Raw genomic sequence first — 27,305 nt, 5'->3', positions numbered from 1 at the left:
AGTGAACAAGGAAGAGAAGGCGCGTTATATACGGCAAGGAAACTTCTCACTCGATGACATTGGGAGTATTTTTGAAAAAGGATTTCCAGAGAAAAACATGTTTTCTGTAACAAAAGGCATTGCAGGTCGTTCATTGATAATAAAAGCAAAAGAGCCCAATTTAAAAGCTTTTGGACTGAATGAAAGTCTTATTAAGTTCTTTAATTTGCCTGGGTTTGAGAATTACGCAAGTATTGAAAAGGAATTTTTTGAAACAATTGAGGTAAATAATGTTTCAAATCCTAAAAATTACTTCATCAACTGTGACCTTATCGACAAGCAACAAAGCTTGCTAAATGGTAAGCCATCAAGCCTTTTAGCGTTTTTTGACATACGTGGAAAACCGTATGAAAAAGTTTATTACCAAAATACACATTTTAACGTCTTGCGCGACGTTTCTGCTGAAGAAAATGTATCATCTCTGACTCTTTCGATTAGAGATGAGAATGGAAAGCCATTCGATTTTAACGGCACAAATCTTACATATGAGTTGGAATTGAATTAAATTAAATACAAAAATAACTTTTATGTATACGAGACCATGTCATCTGCTAATGTTCTCCCGAGTGCCCCTGCTTATGGTGATCGCGAAGAAACACAACTTTATCCAAGCCTCCCAACAAATGCCGAGAATTTTCGGCTGACTGAAATAAGTAAAATTGAAAAAGAAATATCCGCTGAAGCTGAGCATTACAGGCTTGTGTTAAAAAAATATAAAAAAGTCCGGAAAGTTATTCACTATTCCGTGGTCTGTCTTGGCGCCGTGACGGCAGCTCTGTCTTCTGGAGCTGTTGCCACTTCACTTACTGGTGTTGGAATTGTTATCGGCGTTCCTGTTGCAGCAGTAGCAGGTATATCTGGCGCAGCTTCCACTGGCCTGTCAGTTATCAACAAAAAGCTTGAACGTAAAGTTAATAAGCACTCAAGAATCCTCGCTCTGGCTGTTGCAAAACATGACTCGATAAACAGCTCTGTCTCACAAGCTCTGAATGATAATCTTGTTTCTGACAAAGAGTTTCAACTGATCACACGAGAAATGCAAAAATATCGCCAACTTAAAGATACTTTACGCTCAAACTTTGCAAAAAAACAAACAAATTCACTTCAGCCAGACATCGGAAAAATTCGGGAAGAAATCAAGAGAGAAGAACGCAAAAGATTGGAAAAAAAACTTCTCGAAAGTGCCACCGACATTTCGAAATAAAATTTCAGTCCAATAAAACATTTTTTCATTTTATAAAAGAATGATTGTCTGCGCTCATCTTGTCGTTTACTTTGTGTTTGAATATTTCACGCCCGAGTGTCAAAAAAATATTCGATACATAACCCGCGATGTTGTTAATTGCCTGAACGAGGCAAAATAAAAGGTTACAGCGCACTTAAAGTGACTTTCAGCCGAGTCGAAAGGATTAAATCTGAGTGTGCAAAAAATACAATTAAGTTGAAGCGAACAGCGAGAATTTGCGTGACCCACAGCGGCATGCAAATTTTTTTGTGTGTTTGCGTGCGTGGGTGTACAAAGTCGGGGTATTACCCGAATGATATTTTTAGACGGTGTAATATCATGACTCATCGCCAATGACAAACACCGGCTGTGGTGTTTGTCAAATTCCCTCTCTACGACTGTTTTAATCAGGAGTCTTTTCTTTCAATTTCTGATCTTTTGCAAGTTGATTATCGAATTTTTTGCTTTAGCCGTTTAAAGCTTGATTAACACATCGGCTTGTTTACAATCATGTCGCTTTAGAATATTCTGGACTTCCGGTACGTCACACACACATGCCAAACATGCCGATTCGCCATTGATTTTCAGCGTTTTTAAAAAAAATTTTTTTTCGTGAAAAAAAAAATCACAAGCGAACAGGAATGTGTGGTGCGATTTGGAATGTCCTTTCTATTGTGCGATTTGGAATGTGCTGTATAAGCAAAAATAATTTTACACAGGATTTTTTTTTCAATTGTCTGGTTGTTAAAACAGTTCAATTTAATATGATCTATCTTATAAAATATTATTTTTTTGGCTTTTAGGTTCCAAAATTTGGTTATGGTGTTTGCTTAAAAAATACATCCCTGACGCCATTTCTATTTATCGGTTTATATTCTAAAAATGCACCCATGACGGCATTTCTATAACTGAGCTCTGTCCTCTAAAAACTCCTAAAAAAAAAACAATTAGATTACGTCAAGGGGGTTTTCCGTTTCTTGACAGCAATACACCCACGCAATCAAAGTCATTGTTGTGACTTTCTGTGTTGCTGCAATAATTTATGCACTCACCGGAGCGTGCAAGTCTTGTTTAGCTTGTTAAAACGTTTGCGACAACACTGCTGTCTAATTTTTTTAATTTTTCAATCAGCTCGTCTGTTAAAAAGATTGTTATTTGTTTTTCATTTTCTTTAGTTTTTTTGTAGGTTGTAAACGCTTTTCCATGAGATCTTTTCAAGTTTTTCTTTACACTCAAGTTAATTTCTCCAGTTCTCCCTCTTCCCATCTTCGTTTACTCAATAAGAGCATTTGTTCAATAGGAATTGTTTCTGGCACAGCAATTAAAGGTTGGTTGTAATTTAATACAATGGCGCCATACAACGATTGGTACACTGTCGGGTCCGGCGAATCTGCTTCAGGAAGTTAGGAATGTGAAAGCCACTCACATTTTCCTCCTTTCACACAAAAGGGCTGGCCTTGCGGGCCCCACACACATGAGAGTTACCGGTTGTGGACACAACTTGCAAAAAATAGCGAGGCGAGACTGGCGAGCCAGCGAGCCAGGCGAGCCGAGCGGTTTTTTTTGCAAGTTGTGCCACAACCGGTAACTCTCATGTGTGTATTTTGCTTAACCAAAAATCTCCTTATCTTGTATATAATAAATCATTCAGCTTTATTAGTTTTCCATATTCTCACACACAATTTGTAAACGGATATTTGTGCATTGTGCTTATTTTATGATCACGGAAACCAAGATACAAAATATCATTTCAATTATAATTAATTTTTTGGCAAATTGCGGTTTGTAAATGAAAACTTCAAAGCAAGAATGATTTTTTTTGTACGTACCAGAGAAAAATAGTAAATGTACATTTTATTCAGTCACGCTGTAATTCTACAGTAATAATCTAAACAACTATTCAGTGAGATTTTTTTTAAAACTTCTCAGGCCAAACTGGCACCTATGTATATAATTTTTGGGGATGCCTAGGGGCATCCCTAGTTGTTTTCAGGGTGGGTGTGTATTTACTTTGGGAGTGAGGATAATTCGATTAACAACCGAAATAACCAATAACAGCATCATATATTGGTCTCTTGGGTGTTGGGCAAACCGGTTTTGGCAAAGTTGGGTTAAATTGTGAGGAATTGAGGAAAACAGTTTTTGATGCAGAAGACAAGAAAATAAGTCAAATGCATGAACTCGAGGATAACTGGTTTTGCTAGGTGATTTATCGATTGTTTCTATTTTCGTGTTCAGCTATCTGTGTGTGTAAATAAAATCGCTTTAGTTGCTTTCACAAAACCCGGAAATAAACCGCCCAAACTAGCTAACATCTCAGTTTTTCAGTTACGGTTGGACTCTAATTCCTCATATCGTTGAAGCGACTGGCGGAAATACGTCTACGTTCGCAGACTATGACAATACCATAAGCAAAAGCGAATTATTTTGGTATTTTCGTTCGTGAAAGCTAAAATTCCTTATGCCGTCTCACTTTCAGTGCGTTGCTAATTAAATTAGCTCAATCAGTTACATGCGGCTGACTTTTCCCAATAATATTTTATCAATACTGTATGTACCTTAAGTGTTTATTTGTCTTAAGTGGTAAAAAAATACACGTGAATTTAAATGTTCTTCGCCACTTTTGTGTCGTACGTGATGTCTGTTAAAATTTATTTTGTTCCTAGAATGTTTACTTAACAATTTAACACGGAAAGAGCTCACTTTATATTTTTCGCCAATAAATCGCTTTATTCGAGCTTAAAAGCATTTTAGTCGTCAAAAATGTTAATATTTTTTGGTGTTGCTGAGGATTATCTTTCCGATATTTAAAGAACATGGAAAACGAGTTTGTTTGCCTACAGTGCAACGTGTCAACGTTTTTGGATAGAAGACCATGCTGTGTGAATAGCTCACATCGAATCCAAAACAATACCGTTTCGTTTCTGAGGAAACGTACCAAAAAAGGCAATGCTACGTTTCTCTCGAGCCATTTTTATAAGTACTTTTTTATAACGCGCAGTTCTTTCTCTCAGAATGATGCCCGGAAATATCAAAGGAAAAACATTCTGCGGAATAGTTTCAATAATAACATCCAATGTTACTTAAACTTTCAAAATACTTCCCGAGAAATAATTGGTTTTCCATTGGAGGAGGTTGTCACTCGCCCACTGGTCGCCACATATAAATATAGTGGACAACCAATTCCAAGAAATTTCCCCGAGTTTAAGTCTTTTGTCGTTCTTTTTTTTTCGCTCCTAGCGAGGTGCGTCGAGATAGAAACATGCACTCCTCGCGAGGAACTATATCAGTGACGGGAACATTTTGGCGGGTAACGTCTTCCGCTGCTGCCCTTATCATAAAAAAAAAACTATAACGGAACTCTTTCGAACAATGCAGGCTACGGTTTATCATATAAACCATAAAAAAGTCTTAAGCATCCCCATTTGTTGCTACTTTTCCAGCAACAAATCTACTTGTTATAAAGGTCTCCGCACACGTGGGGGCATGTCGCAGGTACATGTTACAGCAAAGTCATGAGTTGTTCACACTGAGGGGACATGTAGCAGGGACGATTTTGCGGCAGTTTTGTCCCTGCGACATGTTGCACGGATTTCAACTCGTTGGTGTTGCAGGGACAAAATGTTGCAATAATTCGTGTTGCACGCGCCAAAAATTACCAGCACACACGCAGGGACATGTCGCTGCGACATGTCCCCGCTACATTTTCTTGCGTGTACACACATTATGATTTTGTTGCTGCTACATGTCCCCGCTACACGTCCCTGCGACATCGATAAACAGCTAAAGATGATCGATGTTTGTTGTTTTACTATGACCATGTCCGTTTCTGGAAGAACTCTGTGCTCTTTCCTCTGGCAGAGTTTCATGTTATTACCCACATTTGATAGAAGTGAAACGAAGAAGTCAGTTGGCCGCCTTGCATGAATTTCGTCGCGATTAAACTCACCAAGTGTTTTGTTGATGTAAGTTTTCTACTTTTCAATGCAAGTCATTACCTGTTTCCTAAGGTTTCAAGCTTTCACACCGTTTTTATTCCTTCATCATCAAATAACTCTGAAAACTGAAGTCAAATTCTGAAGCGACGTACAGGCGAGCGTTGTGTTTGAAAATTCTGCTCAAAATCCCGCCATCAAGAAGCCATGCAAGTGTAGCGCGCTTGGCCAACTAAAAACGAACATTTTTTCTGCTCATCCAATCAGGATCAAGTAATTTTGCGCCGGGCTATTACTAAAATGAAGAAAAATGCCCTCTGTCTCAGCCAATTATATAATTCAGTAATTTTGCCCTATTTGTTATAACAGGAAAAAAATTAACCTACTGTCACATAATGCGAAAAGTGTCATGAGTTTAAGCAATGACAACAAATGTCAATGTTAGTTCAAAGCCCGCCGGAGAAAAACAAAAACAAACTGTCTCATTTCTTTCTGTCGCCAACAGTAAATCAGCGGATTGAGAAGAGAGTTCAGCATGATGAAGGTATTGATCCATGGCCGCGGCGCCAAGAAAACAACGTTCAGTGTGGCTGCAAAATTCAAAAATATAAACGTCATGGGTAGAAAGCATAGCAAAACAGCACCCACTATATAAACCACTGTTTTTAGTGCTTTGCTCTCTTTAGCGAATCTCTCTACTTCTTCTTGGGGGAGCTGTTGAGTTTTGATCATTTTTTGGTGGCGAACTGTTTCACGATACAAAATCAAGTAAGACGCAGCTATGAAAACAATGCACAATATCAGAACAAGAGTCATTATCACCGTGCCAACTTTCAATGTCACATTTTGCAAAAGAAGCACCACACAGCATATCGTGAAAACCCATATCCCAAATACAGTTCGCTTAATGTTTTGAGTTGTAGCAATGTGGAGGTAGTGCATGGTGTATTTGATTGCCATGAGCCTTTCGCACGTAACCAACACCAGGTGAAGCAACGAAGAAAAAGAAACTGCGATTTTAATGGCGAGGTGAAGAACATAGATAATGTCAGTGTTTGTTTCGCCCAGTAGCTCTAATATTTTCCAAACGATAAACGTTGGTTGAACAAGGAAACCAGTTAAGGCGTCAGTTATCGCTAGACAGGCCAACAAGATGTTGGTGTTGGTCTGGAGTCGTGGTCTTTTCTTCACCGCCTTTATCACCAACACGTTGAGCAAAATCGTCATTGGACAGGTTATGCAGTTAATGATGACAACAACGATAACATTTACAACGAGAGGGACATTCCTTTTCTCGCCTTCCACGGTAGCCTCTGTAAACTCTATGAATTTCTTTGGAACATTTGTCAGTTCGGAGAGACTTGCCATGTCAAGTCTATGAAGTTAACAACCACTGCGTATTAAATATTCGAACGTTTTCTCGTTTCATGTCTCATCTTTCGGTCGCTTAACAAGAGGATTAACTTTTTATTAATTTTCACCATTATATAAACTTTCTGTGTCTTTATTTGCTCTTAGAACCACCGACGTTAATTCCATCAGCAGGAAATTTAAAAATCATAACAAGAGAAATGAATTTTCTCTAAATATTTGTTAAAAACCGATAAAACGATCTGCACATGTGCTACTTCGTATTCGGTACATTAGACGAAAACATCTGTGTTTTCATTTATCTTTCACGCCGTCAGCATTGAATTTATCAGGAGGTAGTGTAATATCTAGTAAATATATAATTTCTTATGCACTGTTTTTAGTCTTTTTCAGCCTAAAACTAGACAAATCTGGACAAATCATACGAAAGATAATGTTAATGGCAATATTGCAATTAATAATGAAACTTCTTAACAAAACAAACGATCGTACAATTCAAAGAATGATATTTGCCAAATCAAATTGTCAAAAATGACAAAAATAAATAAGTTTTTAGAACTTTTTTTTTATTTAAATGTGTCGTTATTTAAACTTCTCAAATTTCGACCAGTTTTGGACTTCTCCCAAAAGGATTCATTTCGCAGAATTCAGCTACTTCACGAGCTCTGATCTAGAGTCATTGAGAATGGGTCGTTTTATTTTTTCCATGGGACTGACAGTTAACTTTAATATGTTGAATTGCCCATGTGAAAAATAAAACAAAAATGTTAAAGAATTTTCCAATTTGTTTGTTTCTGATGCGTCTTGCTGCTAGTAAAAATCATCAGAAAGAGTTTTGTTTATGAAAAAAAGAAAAAATAGGCTTTCACAAGATAATTAAAACTAAGCGGGGTGTTACGACTTGTTATTAAAGCGGATCATTTCTTGCAAGTGAACAGTAAAAAATCTGCATATGTGCTACTACGTTTTCGGTACATCAGACAAAAACATCTGTTAGTAATCGTTAAGAAAATTATCGAGCACGGAACGAAAAATATGTATTGAAATGTTTGTTCACCCTTTAATTTATGTAACATACACAGTAAGAAAGTCAATTTATTACATTATTATTCACACACGGAAAAATGCTTAGTAAAACGGTTTCCAAATTTATGTTCGATCTATGTGTTGCGTAAGAAGAGGATTAGTGAAGTTTCATTATTATCTCTTTTTTTAATTATACGTTTCTTTTGTGCTTTCATCCACCAATACTAATTTCGCAAAACCGAAAATTATATTTTCCTGTCAATGATTAATCATGCAGCTTTATCAGTTCGTTTTTTATATCCTGAAATTCAGCCTGAGGATGACATAATAAACATATATCAACACAATTTGTAGACAAACTAAAAAACGTGCGTTTGGCACAGCATTCGTTTCTTTTTTTAAAACTTTTCTAATCTTTTGAGTGGGACTTTAAATTTATTTCGCTATACACAAACATTTTGTAAACTCATTCGGAATATAAATCTGCAATGACTGGACTGAGATGATTAGTTATGTCAAAATAAATTGATTTTTCATGCGTCTGTTACGAGAAAAGAGGATTACGAATTTTTCGTTCATTTCTTTAACTGTTATATTCATTTAATTTCATTTTAATCCCGATCAAAAACTTTAATTACAACAGCGTGAAAATATCCCTAATGAAACCTTTTTTAAACTTTATTAATTTTTCCTCCCTTGTCTATTTTGTTGTTATCTCGAAGGGTAGGGAGCCATTCATAAGAGACATTTTGAGAGCTCTACCCGACAATTTTAAATTCCATCGACGCATTGGATAACATTTCCTTTTCTTATTATGCAATGGGCAAGTACATAAACAAATAAAAACGGTATGAGCGCATTAAATAGAAGGACGTATAAATTATCGTTATGTATCTTGCTCCTTCTTAATTAACGAAAACATACTTATTGGTAAGGCATGTGTGCTGCTTTGGCTGAGCTCCGTTTGCTGGGACAAAAACAAGCATTCCCATTTGGGATATTTTGGCCACAGGTGTGGCCGTTTTCTTTCAAAACAATCCGTTAAAGATTACATTAGAAAAACAAACAAGGAAATATCCCAGCAAAGGTGGGGGAAAACCCGCCTCACGTTCGATAAGATATAATACAGGCAGCAGAGGGAGGACAAATGGAATACGCCATGTTGTGATAATGCTTCAACGACGATCGAATTAGTCCCCAGGTTGCCTCACTTTCATGTAAGAAGCAATAATGTAATCCCCGACCGGAAGCTTGGAACGATTGCGTCACAATGTACATAAAACATTTATTTTACTGCGTGTAATAAATATCCTTTGTAACAGGACTGTCTTACGAAGAAGTTGTAATATTTGGTAGGTGTAATTACTGCTTGCAGCTTTCAAATGAATTTAAAGAATAGGTATGAAATCAACGAAATAATGTTAATCCTCTCCTTCCGTAACATCAGATACACTCTTTAACGTGACCTATCGCCGGCGTCATTGTATATCGAGTCTTCGTTTTAGTCGCATTCTGGAATTCTTAGGCTTCGCCTTAATCTATAGCTCGTATTGTACCTCAACACTGTCTCCATTTTATACACCAGCCCATGTTTTGCACCCACATCTGTAGTCGACTGTGCACATACCGTACTACGCAGTTTGAAGCCTCTAGTACCTAGTCCGTAATCCCTTGTCTAGGTTTTTTTTTCACACTGACCAATTCAATTTTTGTCGTTCTTTTCTCCAATTTATTTGCTTCATATTAAGCTGAGTTTCTGTACTCAGTGATAACAACAAAGTTAACAGAGATGTTTGTACTTAACTGTAGCTATGGGTTATCTGAGTGTTGATTTTTCAAGACACTTACATATATCCCCATAAAAGAAAGTTTATTGACTTGCTCAAATAAACTAGAGGCTTTTCGCTAGTGTGTTGCTCAGTTTATTCGTAATAGTTTTACACCTGTTGATTACAGTACGACCAGCAAAACTTACCAAGCAAACAATTCGCTTAAAATTATTAAACATGGATAAACGTTACAGGAATCTTCGGGAATCAGAAACGTTTATTGCTATTTTTTGGAAAAAAAACCGAAACTACCGGTACGTAAAAGGAATAAAATAAAAAAAAAAGTCTTAAGTTCAAGCTATAACCGGAGAAATGTCGCTGTTAATTCAAAGGTGCTACAGCTGCGGAAGAAATGCGAAAAACAAACTGTCTCATTTCTTTCTGTCGCCCACAGTAAATCAGCGGATTTAGAAGAGAGTTGAGCATGATGAATGTACGGACCCATGGCGCCGGATAAGCAACGTTCAGTCCGGCTGCGAAAGTAAAAAATATAAACGCCATGGGTAGAAAGCATAGAAAAACAGCACCCACTACATAAACCGTTGTCTTCAGTGCTTTGCTCTCTTTAGCAAATCTTTCCACTTCTTCTTGAGGGAGCTGTTGAGTTTTGATCATGTTTTGGTGGCGAACTGTTTCACGATACAAAATCAAGTAAGACGTCGCTATGAAAACAATGCACGAAATCAGAACAAGAACTATTATTAACTCGCCAATTTTTCTTGTCGCTTTTTGCGATCGAAGTGCCATACAGCAAATCGTGAAAACCCATAGCGCTATTACAGACAGTTTAATTTTTTGAGTTGTAACAAAATTGTAGTAGTGCATCGTATATTTGATTGCTATAAGTCTCTCAAAAGTAACCAACATCAGATGGAGCAACGAAGAAAAAGAAACTGTGGTTATTATAGCACGGTGAAGAAAATAGATAATGTCAGTGTTTGTTTCGCCCAGTACCTCTAATATTTTCCACGCAATAAACGACGGCTGAACAAGAAAACCAGTTAAGACGTCTGTTATCGCTAGACAGGCCAACAAGATGTTGGTTTTGGTCTAAAGTCGTGGTCTTTTCTTCACCGCTCTTATTACCAACACGTTGAGCAAAATAGTAAATGGACATGTGATGCAGTTAATGATGACCACAATGAGAACATTTAGGTCGAGAGGGATATTTCCTTTCTCGCCATTCATGGTAGTCTCTCTGAAAATGTTTGTAACATTTGATCCGGAGAGGTTCGCCATGTCGAGGTAAAAACGAGTCTATGAAGCTAACAACCACTGTGATAACAGTCGAGTGTATTTTCAATTTATGTCTCATCTTTCTGTTGCATAACAAAAGGATTAACTTTTTATTAATTTTCAAGTTTATATATACTTTCAGTGTGCTTTTATCCATCCTTAAAACCACCGACATTAATTCCATAAGCAGGAAATTTAAACAATTTAATAAGAAAAAATGAATTTTCTCAAGATAATAAATAAAAAACGGATAAATTTTCCCAAGTGAACATATAGATTACTTCATGGAAAGTGCGCGCGTACGGTGTTTACGCACGAGTTGTTGACGTATCAGAAATCGAACGAGTGAGCGGAGCGAACGAGTGAGATTTCTGATACAAAACAACGAGTGCGTAAACACCGTACAAAGCACTTTCCATGCTGTAATTTGTTTATTTTATAAATACAGAGATTTTTCCACGCTGAACTGTTTTTTTATTGTTATAATACCCTGGTACAAGCACACAAAATGAAAGTACGCTAATTTACAAAATGATAATAACAACAAAATCGTTGAAAAAAGACATTTCATGAGATTATTCTCGTGTCTTAAAATTGTTCTAATTGTATAAGAAATCGAATATCAAGAGTTTTTCACTCAACAAGTACAATAATGAAATATAGAAATAAGAACTAAGAATACGTAACCGTGCTATTGCAAGGGAGGGCTATCTTCATCCGAAGAATCTAAAATACGTTTAACACGCTTGAAGGTGTGCTTTCTTGTTGCTGAGTACGCATTAGGCGACTGACTTACTGTGTTGATAGAAATGTTGAAGTGTCCTCCATGAAACACGGCTCCGCTAAATACACTTGCTCCAGGCAATGTTGGACTGCTTGACGACTGAAAACTACAAGACAGAGTTTCAGCTTCACTCTCTGTAGCCAATGCTCGATGAACTTTTGCAGAAGATTCAGTCGAGGTCGCACTCAGTATCCTTGACATGTTTTTTTGCTGTTGTTGGGAAATGTGGCTATAATATTGTTAATGCTTTGGACATTTCTGTGGCCTGAGAGCTGCATAATGTGACTGGGAGGTATGTCGCTGTCGTTTAGTTTTTGTACCATGCGTTTTCGAGCGCTGTGATTAGTCAGTCGTTTACTTGAAAGGCCTCCTTTTTCCGCCATGGTTTTCATCAGACTATTCAATTTGTTCTGACCCATTGCACTTGATTTAAACCACAGTTTTTTCGACGAAGGACTTTTTGTGTAATTTATTCCGAGATAGAATGGCGCATCAGGTTTATTCATCGCGTCAGGTCTCTTTTCGGAATAAATTTTGTAAACGGCAACTGGATCTCTTTCAGGTGGACCGTTTGGTGCTGCGAAAGCCTTCGGTTTAACAGCTCTGACATTTCGAGGTTCAGCTCCCATTCTAGTTTTCGTTTGACGTTCAGAATACTCTAGGTATTCAGTTCCGTCGGCTTCCATGTGAAGTTCCACGTCGCCCCAAGTCATCTGCCGATGTTCTTCACAGCCTCTCAAACCAAAATGCACTGAATTGAAAAGCCAGAGTGTGTTTAGCAAAGCTTCGGCATTTGAGATTCCCAGTAAATTCTTTTCGAAAAGAATGTTTTCCTCCACATCAGTCAAAGTTTCGGCTGCGTTGGGTTTGTTCCCTTTGCCTTCTTTTTTCAGTTGTTTGCTGCGAGCTTCCAGACATTTTCTTGCTTGATCAAACACAGTGTCTTCGATAATACTCGCTGAGTACTTGCGTTCTCTTAAATACCGGTTAAAACTTGAGAACAACCCTCGAAGGCTCGATGGTTCATAGTCTTGGTCATCTTTTCTTTCACACTAAGAATGAATTCACTAAGGTAACGGCTGAGCTCTTCTGGTTGGATGTCTTCAATTTTTCTTTGTTCGTTTTTCTCCAGCAGAAATGTAGAAAGCAGATTCACATCCCGCTGCGTTTTCGCTCGAGTGTTTTTGTTTTCCTGCTCTGTAATATATTCTTCGATGGGTTTACTTAATGGTTTAAACCTACTGCCAGAAGATTCAGCCATAGTTGTTAATGAGAACGTTTTAAACCGTCCACAAGTGTACTGCGAAAGGCCAAAAACTTTCCAGCAGTGAAAAAGCTAGCGCCATCGACAAAGCTACCACGTTCGCTTCACGTTCATTGAAAATGTTGATGCGTTTTGACAGCCGCTTTCTGATTGGACGAAACGGGTTTCTCACGTGTGAGAAAGTCGTTTCGCCGTTGTCATTGGCTGCGAGAATTTCCGAACCGTGTTTTCAACAGATCAATTCTAACTGTAAATCTCAGTATGTATGAAATAAAGTAAAATGCCCTGCACATGTGCTATTTCGTATTCGGTACACGAGAGGAAATATCAGTGCTTTCCTTCATCTTTCACGCCATCGAAATTAAACTTATCAGGACCAAATTTCATAGCTAGTAAATATATAATTTTATATCTACAGTCTTTTTTAGCCTAAATCTAATATCTGGACAGAATTATGAACGCGTTTTGATTCTTTTTTATTTCAAAAAACAATATCGAATGATACAAGCGACGTTTTTGCATTGTTAATGGTATTATCAATATAGCAATAGGTAAATGAAACTTCTTAACAAAAGAAACGATCTTTTATTTCATAGAATGATATTTATCAAACCAGTTTGACACAAATAGTAATTTTACAGCATGTTTTCTTTTTCTCAATGTCGTGATTGAAATTTCTCCAATTCGAGAAAGTTTGGAATTTTCCCAAAGGATTCATTTCCCACAGTGAAGCCTCTTCAGGAGCTAAGATCTAAAATAATCGAGAATGTTTTGTTTTATTTTATTTTATTTTATGTTATTTTCATGCAGCTGGCAGTTAACTAGAATATGTTGAATTCCTGATGTGAAAAGGAAAAAAAAAAGGTTAAAGAATGTTCCACCTTGTCTGATTCGGATGCGCTTTCCTCTAAAAAACATCGCAAAGAGTTGTGGATAAAAATGAGAAAATTGCATTTTCACAAGATAATTGAAAAACAACTTAGAGGGATGTTACGACTTGATATTAAAAAGCGGATCATTTCTACCAAGTGAACGGTAATTAAAAAATCTTCATATGTGCTTCTTCGTATCTGGAACATGGGACAGAAACATATGTTGATAATCGGTTAAAAAATTGTCGAGCAGTCGGAACTAAAAAAAATATATATTTTATTATTATGTTGCCTTACGTTTAAGAGTATAATTTAAATAAACGCAAAAGGTCAGTTAATAAACGGAATTGAAAATACGAATAAAGTTTACAGAAAAAATATTTTTGCCGATAATTTTTAATTCCGTTTGTAAAATTATTTTAAATCACGGAACCCGGGGTGCTAGAAATTAATAAAATGTTGTTTATCCTTTAATTCACGTATCACACACAGTTCAATTACTTTCATTCTAATTCACACACGTTAACATGTTTAATAAAACATGTTAACGTGTTCCAAATTAATGTTCGATCTGATTGCATACTTAAAATTATCTACTCGATTTGAAAACGAAAATATCCGTGCGTTGGGCTTATTTTATGTTCACGGAAACTAAAACATTAAATATCATCTAAATTTTAAATTCTTGTTAATTATTTGGCAAAATTGCAGTTCGTAAATAAAAACTTGTAATAAAAAAAATCGTCATCCAATTTTAATATTGTTTCAGTATTTGGAATTTATTGTCAAATGCGGCATTTAAAACAAAGTCGGTGTAAAATTTCGATTTTTGGACTTACTTTGTGGAATTTCATTTCGTCTTCCAGATATTTAAATTTTTTTACAAAATTCGAATCAAAATCTTTGGGCATATCATGCTTTTCTTGTTTTATATTTATGTGGCGAAATGCACTCGTGACTACTATTTTCGCATGTATATGCTTTACCAAGTCTCTCTTTAATAAATATCTTTATAGAAAATTTCATTTCTCGTATTAACTTTATTAAATTTCCTGCTAATGGAATTAGTTGCAGTGGTTTTAACCCTATTCAGACCGGGGGGGAGGGGGGGGGGGCAGGGGGGCTTTTGAGACCCGCGCTGACTTTGAACTTTTATACCTTTTTTAAGATTTAACCATTTGACATCACCATGGCAACGGCATTTTGACAGGCATGTTTTCCCAAATTTGTAATTTTGCGTGTTTCTTTTAATAGAAATCTTAAATGGAATTATTTTTACATTTTTACGAGTTTAAAGCACATTTTTATTTATTTTGAGTACTTTGCAGTGATTTTGGGTGGTTTTCTGGCATTTTGGAAAAAATTTGAAATCCAAGATGGCGGATCAAAGATGGCGGCTGTTTTGACATCATGATGTAATTGCCACGTGATGTGACGTCACCATCCCACGTGACGTGTACCTTCCGAAGCCCCTCCCCCCCCCCGCCCGGTCTGAGAAGGTCCAAAAAAAGCCCGGTCTGAATAGGGTTAAGGATGAATAAAACTACGGAAAGTATATAATCGCAAAAATTAATAAATTGTTAATCCTCTTGTAACACAAAAGAAAAATGAGGCATAAATTGGGAATACTTTCGGCTATTTGTAAAAACACGCAATGGTTGTTAGCTTCATAGCATCGTTTTTAACTTGACATGGCGAAAATCTCCGGATCAAATGTTACAAACATTTTCAGAGAGTTTACAATGGCTACCGAAGATGGCGAGAAAGGAAATGTCCCTCTCGACCTAAATGTTTTCATCGTGGCCATCATTAACTGCATCACATAATAGTTAAATAGTGTGAATTAGCTTAATTTCACACAAATGTACGTTGGCTATAATTTTAAAACTATTTTTTTTGTTATTATTATTTATGAGAAAAAATAAAATGTGGTTCATTTGTTAAGAAAATCCTTAAAACTCGAATTCTTGTCAAAGAGAAAAGGTATGGCACCTTTCAAATGTACTCTTCGAAAAAAAAATAAAATGCTTTACAGTTCTATTACCTTATTAATAATTCACGCGATGGAAATCAGAACCTATATTCTAAGCTTCAGTCTGCTACTTTCTGCTCGTCCAGAAAATTTTGTTCTTTCTCATGGCACATATGCGAAGGTTATATCTTATGACTAGGAGATCGATATGTTTACACAGCTAACCAGAGAAATTTCCGAGGCCTTTTTAGTTAACCAGACATGTATGATCCATTTAAAATAACGCATATCAAGACTGCGCATAACTGAGCTTCAAAGAGCAGCTCACTTTTAAGGGACTATATCACAGGTATTTCGCAAATTTTTGGTCTAAACTTTTTTGACATATGTAAGTGGTAGGCAATCACCCATGACAAAAAAATTAAAAAAAAAATTGAAAATTTAGCTTAATATAATCTTTATTTGAGGATAGAAATCAAACTTCGGCTATAAATATCGATTGTTTTGAAGACACGCGGAAACTATTTGAAAACGTTCACTAACAATTTCAAATTACAAACCATTTCCATCCGAGCCATCCGCAGCCAAACGCGCTTTTAAACAGTTTTAGTGCTCTTAAATATCAATTATTACTAAAAATGGACCATTATTTTTAAGTTTAATACGACACAAATATTTATTTTGGCTGTTCAAAAATCTGTTAAAATCCGTGACATAGTCCCTTTGAAGTGCGTCCATGTACATTTCTTGTAACCAAATCTTGCCGCAATGTCTAACTGGTCTGGGTTGAAATATTGTCATGCACTTTATTCCAAGCTCTTCAAGTGATTTACAATAATTTTTATCTTACATACAAAAAAAATGAGGCGAGTTGTACTTTAGCTATCTGATTTACTATCTCGGAGGAAATCGAGAACGAAACACATTCGCTCTATTTACACTAAATTGAGATCACAAATGTAAACTTAATGAACTGCTAGAGAAAAAAAAAACTTTAATATTATGTTTACCAGAACTTTCAGCGTTCACAAGATTCATTCACTGTTAATTCACAGCTGCTACAGCTGGATGTGAAATTCGAAAAACAAACTGTCTCATTTCTTTACGTCGCCAACAGTAAATTAATGGATTGAGAAGAGAGTTTAACATGGCACATGTACGGATCCATTCTTGCTTATAAAAAATGCCCAGTTTCATAACGAAAAACAAAAAAGCAAGGACAATGGGTAGAAACAATAACCAATGACGACAGTACCTACAACAATGACAGATGTTTTTAGTGCTTTGCTGTCCTTAACGAATCTTTCCACTTCTTCTTGGGGTAGCTGGTTGGCTTTGATCATCCTTTGGTGCTTTTGAGGTGCGCGCTGACTTTGGACGCTTATAACTTTTTCAAGATTCAACCAAACGCTGCCAAACTTTGCGCGTTCATCTAAAATTTATCTCGCAATAATTTGGTGGGATTAGTTATTGTGCCAGTAACTTGAAATCACCATGGCAACGTCATTTTGACAGGCTTGTTTTCCCAAATTTGAATTTTTCGTGCTTCTATTTAATAATGAAAATCTGGAATGTTTTCAAGATTGCATTATTACTTAATGACATAATGGTCTCAATTTATGAAAATATATTTCGCACAATACAAATAAACGATTGAACTAGACGTCTAGAAAATATAAATTTGTAACACTTAGCAAACTGCAGCCTTTTCGCAATACTTAATAAAGGCGGGGTTTTTTACCTGAAGACCAATTTTTCCAACGCTTTAGGTGGCTGACGCATTTCAGTATTTTCCAGCCCTTACACTTTAATGGAACAGTATACAACTCCTAATCAGGTAACTACTATTGTCAAGAAAATGATCACAACTTATTGACCAATGATTAGGTATTTGTTTCATACCATTACTGTAATAGCAACTGGTGAAGAATAGTAGTACTGACCCAAAGTATAAGGGCTGGAAAACACTGAAAACCATTTCAGCCGCGTTTCAAGGAATCAAAAAAAGCTTTACTTATCCCATATATATATTTGTTTTGCAGTATTTTGTTAATTTTTGGACGATTTTGGGGGATGTCTGGGAGGGGATAGTTTTTCTCAAAGGATTAGTAAAATTTAGACAAATAAGAAATATTGGAGATTTAATGTGATTTTAAAATTTGAATTTGAAGTTAAAAATTGGTGGACGGACACCAAACAGACTCCTGACAACCCGGAGTGCTCTTGCGAGGGGTCAACTGTTCGGAGGTGTTTCCATTCTTTTCTTCAATTCCTTCTTTAAATCTCTTAAAGTTCCATTCAAATTCAGGTAGAACCCCACCTTAAGTTTTGTTCTTGTGAGAAAACAACAGAAGTCAAAGGTTGCGTGATATAACCAAGCATGGATTTTAATTCTCCCTCCCCCTCCATCTCCTTAGCCTTTCACCCCCACCTGTCCCTCCCTTTCTACTCTCATTCAATTTAATGTTTGTTTACATTTCCTAACCAATTCAGTATCGTACTAATCTGTGCCAAGCAATCAGATAATAACAGAAATTTGCCTTAATTTTGATCTCCCATACCAAGACCTTAGAGTATAAACCACTAATAAAACAAAACACACTTGATAATAATTCTCTGGGGTTATACACCTTGCAGTATTAACGTACTAACGAACTTGATAACAAACCCCATGTCGTACTATTAAGGATTTTTACTGATCAACATCGAAAATAAGTTCACAATGGTTTGTTCCCAAACCGTTTTTTACTGTACAGAGGATCTGTATATTGACCTGTAACTTGTATACCGTATTGAAAAATTCAGAACGAACCGACTTCTGCCCGCTACCATGATATCACGTTGAAAAATTAGCTCGTTCGAAACCGTAGCAAAATCGACAGACAAGATACAGCCGTTTACTGGCAGTCTTTGAAAATCCTGAATTTCGTCAAAATGAGCCAAAATAAAGTTTTAAAATTTCCTTTATCAATATGGTTCTTATCTTTTTATTCAATTCTATGAACTGCTTTTATGCAGTACTGTCCACAAAGATTTCAATTTCCTCAAAGTTTCGGGACAAATGGATACAAAATATTTCGTGCAGAATGTAATTTGATTAAGCGAATGTTTTCACGTCTATAAATACTTCAAGCAGTGAATGAAAAACCGTTTTGTTTTCATCGATGAGAACCACTTTCAAATAGTTAATGCATAAAAAATAACAATCAGATCAGAATACAATAATTATTAATGTAATGTCTCGCTATTATGTCTCGGCAGAGATACTTCTTTTTTGCAAGTTCAAATGTATGCAAAATTTCGTGTGAATTCGATTCCATTGTCTTGTTTACAAACTCTTTCTTAAGAAAGTTGTATTTTCGTGAATAAAACCCATTGGCCTGTTTTGTTTTCCTGATCATGTTTGTCTGTGATTTTTACAAAACATGTGGTCTTTTTTTTTCGGAACTTTAAGTTGTACAAAAATTCCTATTTTGAACACAGATGTCACTTCCGGAATTTCTCATCTAAAATTCAATTGGTATTTAATTATAATTATTCGAAGTTTTCATTTTCAAGTCATCTTTTCATTCGATAGCTTTACTGATCTCGTAAAAAATTCCATTCAAGTTCACACCAATACTGTACATTGCCAATGTTTTGCTGACGTCTTGAGAAGTGTCTTACTAACGTCACTAGTCAAATCTAAAATATATCAAAACCATGTTGTGCAAACATTCTACTCTTTGTGACAGGCGACTTTGACGCCCAACTGTGCGGAAATGAAAATCGACATACTTCTTGCTAAATATATAAAAAATAGTTTTAAAGTGGAGTCCGCCTCAAAAAAAAAATGTACCGCCAGATCACACTGCCATTTTTAGAAACCAGCAAAGCGTCTAGTTTCAAAGTTTCCCACAAAAACATTGCGTGACATGAATGACGTTACCCCTTTTATTTACAAAAATAGCTTCAACTTGTCAAAGCAACTACAGTTTCACAATGGTGATTATTAGTACTTTACCCCTTAAGCTTTTTTCTCTGTCCTCCCGCCGAAGCAAAGAAGAGAACCAGATTGCAGATTAGCCCAAAAGTCGGTCCAGTGTTCCTACAACGATTTACTGTCAAAACTGAAATGAAACCGATTGGCCCAGGCTATTTCCGTCATTTTTAGCCGACAGGAGACTATCGTCTAGGACGACCAAAGGGTAAACTATAAATCGGTCACGCCCGATTAATAAAAAAACGCGATAGTTCCATTACATGAAATAAAAAAAAAATAAAAATAAGTCTAAAGTTTTTTTTTTCTACATAAATTTTCGCCACGATGAGAGGCTGCCTTACTAAACTGTTTTGGATCAGTCGTTTCAATAAGATGAATTTCAAGTCTCAAACGTCATAGTGAAATATATCAATTATGAAATTTCGTAATCTTCTCCTCGCGCATCAGATTAAACATTTATAAGTTTTATGATAATTTGCAAAAGCTGAAATGGCTTTCAGCTTCTTTTAGCTTTCGTAATAAGGTAGCTTATCTTTCCAGAACAAATTTGCAAATGTTTTCAATAATATAAGTTTACAAAAGTTGCTTTTGAAAGCGAATTATTAAATAAATATATATAAATATCTCGAGTTATGTTCGATAATCATCAACGTTAACAATATCACCTAAACTGAAAGTACAACATATTTTAGCCGAAGCGCAGACGATTTCTGGTGAAGGCAGTATCTAAGTGAACCACTCACAATTTTTTTTTTTTAAGGGAAACAAATAAAATCAACCAAAATTACACAAGTCATATTCACATGGATAAAATAGACGATTCCAAACGTCGCAATTCTATCACAATCCAAAGTTTGAAGCAGTTGTCATTTATGTCGACTTTCTGGGCTTAAATGTTTAATTTTTAATTTTTATTTATAAGAAACACAACATACAATCAAATCAGTCAGCGGTCGATACATTTCAAACTAATGGCAGTCAAAACGATCGTACGGGTTTTGTTGAGAATCGAAGCATTGTAACGTCGCAAATGAGTGCGGTTTGGGTCGCATGATGGGCTGGTCACGGATAAAGTATACGCAAGAGTGCATTTCAAAGAGGTAAGACGTATTTAAATGCTGCCCTCAGAGAACATGAGTTCCATACGGAACTCACCATCCAAGTAAGACAATAATTTAGTACGAGGTCAATATGATTCACTCAGATAACATGAGTTCAATAAGGAACTCACCATCAAAGTAAAACAATAATCTAGCACGAGGAATTATGCTGACCTCAGATAACATGAGTTCCATAACGAACTCACCACCCAAGTCAGACGTAATATTTCAAAAACGAGTGCGATTGTTTCATCGGGGTTTCCAAAAACGAGAAAACTGATGAAAGCACGAGGCCGTAGGCCGAAACCGCCACAATTTGCATGCAGTGGCGTCCCGCTAGTTTTGAAACGTGGACGGGTTAGCTGAGGATGAATATCGCCGGTTTCGGCCGCCCAAAAATGTGCAAGAAAATTCCTTGCTAGCACAGTCAAAGCATAGTGGACAAGTGAGCCGTTGAGGTTTTGAGAATCGAACTTGCCAAACAGCGCGCGAGCAAAACTTTCTTTAAGCTTCTTTACTTGACCCGGAAAGTGTGTTCAAGAATTATGATGTTCACCGCGTGCAAAGTCTTGAAGAGAAGTTGGAGGACCTGGATGGTCTGTCTTTAAAATATTGGCTCACAAAATTCGTTCACCAAAAACTCGGTTTGGAATAAGAACGGTGGTCGATCGCTACGAGATGTTCAGGAATGTTTCTGAATTGCACTAGCACTGTACACGTAATTTTAGAGTGATTCTACTTAACCCGTGAAACAGAAGCTTGTCTATTCAGTCGGTGTTTGTGTCATTAATATTTAAATTAGGATAACCCCGCATCACAAGGGTTTGACGTTTTATCAAACTCTAGAGTTTGATATTTCATCAAACTATCGTGGAAAGGCCTCTGTCCAGTGCTTCATCGGGTTTTCAAACCACACGCACCTGACCAAATTGGCATATCCTGATTGGCTTGTCAATTCATGAATTATTAATGAGTTTGAGAAATAATAATCCAGCACGAGATCAATATGCTGCACTCAGATAACATGAGTTCCACAAGGAAGTCACCACCAAGTAAGACAATTATCTAGCACGAGGTCATTATGCTGACCTCAGATAACATGAGTTCCATAAGGAACTCATGATCAAGTAAGACAATAATATAGCACGAGGTCATTATGTTGACCTCAGATAACATGAGTTCCATAAGGAACTCATCACCCAGGTTAGACAGAATAATCTAGCATGAGGTCAATATGATGCACTCAGTTATAAACATGAGTTCCATAAGAAACTCACCACCCAAGTAAGACAGAATAATCTAGCACGAGGACAATATGCTTCCCTCAGCTATTAGACATGAGTTCCAAAAGGAACTCACCACCTAGCACAAGGTCAATATGCTAACCTAAGATAATATGTTATTAAACATGAGTTCCTTATGGACCTCATGTTGAATATGTTTAATTCCTCAGATATATTTGTTTTATACCAAAAGAATTTCGAACAAGTATTTATCAACAGCGAATCATGCCTGACCGTAAAGAAACTTTGCCGTCGGACGTAAGGATTTCTGAAACGTAAAAACGAGAATGAAACAAAAGTATATGAACAAGAATTCAAATAATAACAGTGTGCCTATCGCTAGATGCGAGCAACACGATTTTTCTGTAGATCTTGTCAGCGCCCGTTCACTGAACGTCGACAGTTCGCTGAGTCCCCTGCCGGTTCATTAGCACTGTTCTTCTCATCAATTCTCAGCCTGGCAAGTTTTCTTTCGACAGATCACCTGAGAAAAAGTCCAATCCTGAATATCCGAAAACAAATGCGTACTTGATTCAAACAAAACAAGATGAAATCCGCTTTCATTCATGGAGACAAAACTTACACATTTCTATCGCGCGCGTTTTCGTGGCGTGGTCTGACGTCACTTTCGTGGTCTACACTCTCATCGACCATAACTTTGGACCAATCAGCGCGCGAGAATTCTCCCGGTTATAGTTAAAAGAAATAACATTTTTACTAGATATCAAATTTCTTTCTGATGAATTTTATGTCGATGGCATGAAAGAAGAATAAAAGCACAGATGTTTTTCTCTCATCATAAACTGCTCGTGTTAAAGCCCCAACATACCCCTTTCAAGAAAGCTTTTTACTCTCTCTGTCCTCTTCATGCCCTTTTTATTTGGATATGTGAATTAAATCAATAAAATAGTGTCTTCACGGTAGTTTTAGCTGCCTTTTACTGTCAGTTTAGTCAGTGGAGTAGCCTTTGGAAATGAGCGGAACATCCTATACCTATAAGAAAAGACAGGAAGGATTTTTACTTACAGATAAATTACTTATATCGGTGTGAATTTGACTTCGTGATCTTGTCTGGTTAATTTTCGCACTAGCCAGTGAACAATTAAAATTTCTCGGTCCTAAGCGCTTACTAAATTTTTGGACCTTGAGAGTAAGCGCTTAAATATTCGAGGCGGGGCTTATTCGAGGCTGGGAATTGTCTCCATTTTAAGCTAGTCTTATATTTATTTTGCAACAAAACAATGAATAATTATAAAACGTGAAGATATATTAAAGCAAACCTTTCTCTGTTCATCAAAAGTTGTTGGAAAATACTGAGAAATTCGGTCTTGGCGAAAGTCTCTTTGTAGTACTAAGTCAATTTCAATCGCAATTTCAATAATTATCAATACTCCTCTTGTGCACTTCAGGGATCTTAATGGGGGAGGCGGGGGATGGCGCTTATTCAAGGCTGGGCGCTTATTAACTTTTCCTACTTTCAGGATGGGCGCTTATTTGAGGTGGGCGCTTTATAGAGGTTTGGCGCTTAATCGAATAAATACGGAACGCAAAGCGCAGTTTTTGTTTGTTAAATCTCAGATTTACCGAATTTCGTACCACCAAAAAAATACTCGAGTTCCTTGCTCATCTGAAACGAATTGGTGAAACAAAGCAATTTCTATTTCTATTGATAATTTTACAAGACATCGATCACTCAAAGCCCACGCATTTATGATCGTCAGACGCAGCTCACTTACAAGGCCTAGAGCTCGTCTGTTCCTCCTAAACACTGAAATTCAAAAGAGTAACCTGAATAAAGAGAAATAAAGGGTCACTAAAAGTTTATCCGAGAAATACATCAGTCGCTCAGAGCATAACACTTCCATGATCTAATGACAAAGCTGGCGGAACAAGGCAATTTCTAGTTCTTTTGATAATTTTTTAAGACATATCACTCAAAGCTCACGCATTCATGATCGTCAGACGCAGCTCGCCTACAAAGCTCATCAGTTCCTCCTAAATACTGAAATTCAATAGAGTAATAAGAAAAAGAAATATAGGGTAACTTAAAGTTTATTCGAGAAACACGTCAATCGCTCAGAGCATATACACTTCCATGATCTAATGAAAAAGCTGGCGACGAAAGGCACAGCAGAAACTGTCGAAAATTTAAAGTGAAGAAAATGTTGATCTCATAAACAAACAGAAGACAAGTAGACATTAAGATTCCGTTAAATTTAATATGACATGCAAACACATCAGTCATCCATTTGGAAAACATCTATGATCATGCCACGCAGCTGTCGAGCAGAAAGACTAAGCAGAAATTGTATTAATAACTATCTTCCGAGAAGCTCTGGGTTATGTCGTTCGTGGTACTCTGTTTCCAGAATTAGATATACACAAGGGTAGCAAAGCCAGGGTTTATGCGCGACACCTGAAAACAGTGTGAAAAGGGAAAAAATTATACAGTGCGCGTGCAAATAGGGCAAACATTACACCACGATGCAAGAAAACAACTAGATCGTGAATTTGGTTAAAATATGTGCGTGAAATGGGATCAAAACCTCTCTTTGCTACCCTCATGATCATACACTATACCCCGTTTGCAATACGTTCGATACAATCTTAAATATATAGGCACAATCGAGGCTCGTGTTATACGACTCAGTTCCTAGTTTCGTGAAATCCACGTGTGGTTAAAAGCAATTATACAGGTCTAATTTGGGCGTATATACTTAAGTTCCTAATGTTGTCAAAGCTACCAAAATTATTAAAACAGGAATCTCTTGAAATCTTTGTGCTGTAAATCCAAACTCCGTTCTATTTATATTTCAATGAATATTTTTCTACATAATTTTTTAAGATAACAAATTAAACCTCGCAAAAAACTGTGATAGAGGAGGTAATATGAAAACAAGACACTTATTACTACATGTTGGATCTGAAGTGTCTGTCCTTTTTATTTATTCAGGTGAAAACACATGCTTTCAGGAGTTATAATATTGTTAGCGAAGGGTTGGAAAACCTCACTTACAAATAACCGTTCAATTGAATAACATTGAACGCTGTTCAGTAAGAAGCTCATTCGGTTTTGAAAAGCGAGAATTCAGACGTAAGTAATGTAGAACTAGTCGACCTTTGTAGTTGATGTTCTTTACTAGTTTATAATCTTAAAGTGACTAGTTATAATTTCTGTGTACTGCTCGTCTTGAGCTAAAAGTATACATGGATCGATCATGAAAGCCAGTTCTATACAGTTCTTCACCTGAAAATTCTCAACAATTCAAATATAATACTAATACGAACTGGAAATTTTTACGAGACGTCCAGTATTGTTTATTGCCGAGAGTCCTTCGAGAAGAAGGAGGTAATTTACACAACATACCGCGAAGGCAAGCCATTCTTTTGATGCAACACTTGAATGTTAAATGCTCTAATTTCACGTTTAAGTCGAACAAACTTCCTTACATTCTAGCGTTATTCTTGCTATGCAGGATTCGGTATCTAACAAAGATGTCTAATTTTTTTATGAATTATTTCAGTTATCTGCAAAATGGAACTGAAGTTAGTCTGGAGGATTTTAGGATTTGTCGCAATTTTCCTTATCGCGACTTGCTCACTGGCACAAGGTAGTGGAATTTGTAATTTTTTTTGCTGTAGATTTTGTTATGTGCCATTAGCCTCCTATAAGAAAAGTCTGCTCCAATCATGTGAGCCGATAGAACCAGATGACTCAATACTTCTAAAGTTTAATAACGGCTATTTTAGCATGAAACCCCAAGCCCGATATTGTTATATTGTCCTTACAAGCGCCAACGAACATTATCACAGAAATTGTTAATAATGATTATTATTGATAAATGATAATAATAACGATGACGACGACGATGATGATGATGATGATGATGATCATGATGATGGTGATGATGATGATCATCATCATCACAACCTTGGCACCTTGCTGTGCATCCACAAAACCAGGCTAGCGTTTTTTTTGCTATGAACAAGCATCCCAGCCATATAAAATAGCTGTTAATGATACGCCCCGTCGAGTTTACATCCGATAAAAACAGTTTTACGTCAAAATTACAAATACAATTCTTCGACGATGATCCGTTTTTAAACCTTCTGTAATTACAGGTAACAACGCGCCAAGAAATCTACTACGTCGTGCGGTATGTGGCTCAAGAACGTACAACCCCCGGTTCTACATGTGCTGCAGAGGCAAAATTGTCCGGCGATCAGGTATCAGTCCTTCGTGCTGTGGAACACGCGGGTACGACGCCAGGTTTCGAATGTGCTGTGGTGGCAACATTGTCAGGCGATCAGGCATCAGTCCCTCGTGCTGTGGAACACGCGGGTACGACGCCAGGTTTCGAATGTGCTGTGGTGGCAACATTGTCAGGCGATCGGGAATCAGTCCCTCGTGCTGTGGAACACGCGGGTACGACGCCAGGTTTCGAATGTGCTGTGGTGGCAACATTGTCAGGCGATCGGGAATCAGTCCCTCGTGCTGTGGAACACGCGGGTACGACGCCAGATTCTACAAATGTTGCTCGGGTCAAGTACGGCGACGGTGCTAATTGTGCCAACAATGCCAAATTAAAGAGGCAGACAATGGGATGTTTAGATTTTAAATAATTAATAGAACTGTGATTGTCATAGTAAGTTTAAATTAAGTTTAAAATATTGTTTCATCAATATTTTGCTCTGCGTTCTGAATTTAATTAAAATATTGATATTTCTGTTACTTGTGCAGGCGCCCATTGTCAGATATTTCCATGATATAAGTGGTGTGGTTGAGTAAAGAATGATTGATCATGAGTGGTTGATTGGTTGATTTGTAATGTAGGAAAAGGTTATAAAATGCGCGTTTCATTATGCGCGCGCTTTTCTTAATTTAGTGAACGTGTGCGCTTAGCTCTTACTTTAACGGTCTAGAGTTTTGCTTTGCTTCTTTTCACTTTTAAGCGACTGAAAATTGGGAAGAAACAGAGGCTCTGTATAAATCATGTGAGAACAAGCTAGCGCTGATGCGGCTAGGACGAAAATTAACATTTCGTTTGCCCATATGAAATGACTGACATGGTGGAATCAAAACAATAAAACAACATTTATGATGGTTTAACCAATACAAGAAAAGCAAGAACAAACATGATATAAAGGATCACTTGGATTTTGTTTCCGTTCACGTGAGAATCAAACACACTAACCACTCGAACATTAATGATCGAATGATGCAGCTAGCGTCAGAAGCCTAGATGTTGTCTGTTCCTCTCAAATACCGAATTTCAAAACAGGCCACAACAAACAGATGTAAAGGACCACTTAGAGTTTATGTGGGTGGATGTGGCAAACAATTAATCACCGAAAGTGCAATTAAACATTCATTATCGCATAAGGGT

At 36.8% G+C, this 27,305-nt stretch overlaps 2 protein-coding genes across 2 annotated transcripts; one reads left to right on the top strand and one right to left on the bottom strand.

Moving 5' to 3' along the window:
* Positions 1-5,640: 5,640 nt before the first annotated feature.
* LOC144659214 (melanocyte-stimulating hormone receptor-like) lies at positions 5,641-6,567 on the bottom strand. Its single transcript, XM_078519646.1, has one exon. The coding sequence runs from the start codon at positions 6,565-6,567 to the stop codon at positions 5,641-5,643; it is 927 nt and encodes a 308-aa protein (XP_078375772.1).
* An 18,312-nt stretch (positions 6,568-24,879) lies between these two features.
* LOC144661289 (uncharacterized) lies at positions 24,880-26,717 on the top strand. The gene is made up of 3 exons (XM_078521995.1): positions 24,880-25,012; positions 25,443-25,529; positions 26,041-26,717. Exons 2-3 carry the CDS (start codon positions 25,454-25,456, stop codon positions 26,481-26,483), a joined length of 519 nt encoding a protein of 172 aa, XP_078378121.1. The 5' UTR covers positions 24,880-25,012; positions 25,443-25,453; the 3' UTR covers positions 26,484-26,717.
* Positions 26,718-27,305: the final 588 nt, after the last annotated feature.

The sequence above is a fragment of the Oculina patagonica genome, chromosome 7, assembly GCF_052425735.1.
Source record: "Oculina patagonica isolate OP01 chromosome 7, crgOcupat, whole genome shotgun sequence".
NCBI classification, from domain to species: domain Eukaryota; kingdom Metazoa; phylum Cnidaria; class Anthozoa; order Scleractinia; family Oculinidae; genus Oculina; species Oculina patagonica.
This window is presented reverse-complemented; position numbering and strand designations above follow the sequence as displayed.

Bases quoted from the DNA above. Each gene is read 5' to 3' on its own strand.
- LOC144659214 (XM_078519646.1), bottom strand. From the start codon at position 6,567: ATGGCAAGTCTCTCCGAACTGACAAATGTTCCAAAGAAATTCATAGAG.
- LOC144661289 (XM_078521995.1), top strand. From the start codon at position 25,454: ATGGAACTGAAGTTAGTCTGGAGGATTTTAGGATTTGTCGCAATTTTC. The intron at 25,530-26,040 runs GTAGTGGAATTT...CTGTAATTACAG, and splicing joins GACTTGCTCACTGGCACAAG to GTAACAACGCGCCAAGAAAT.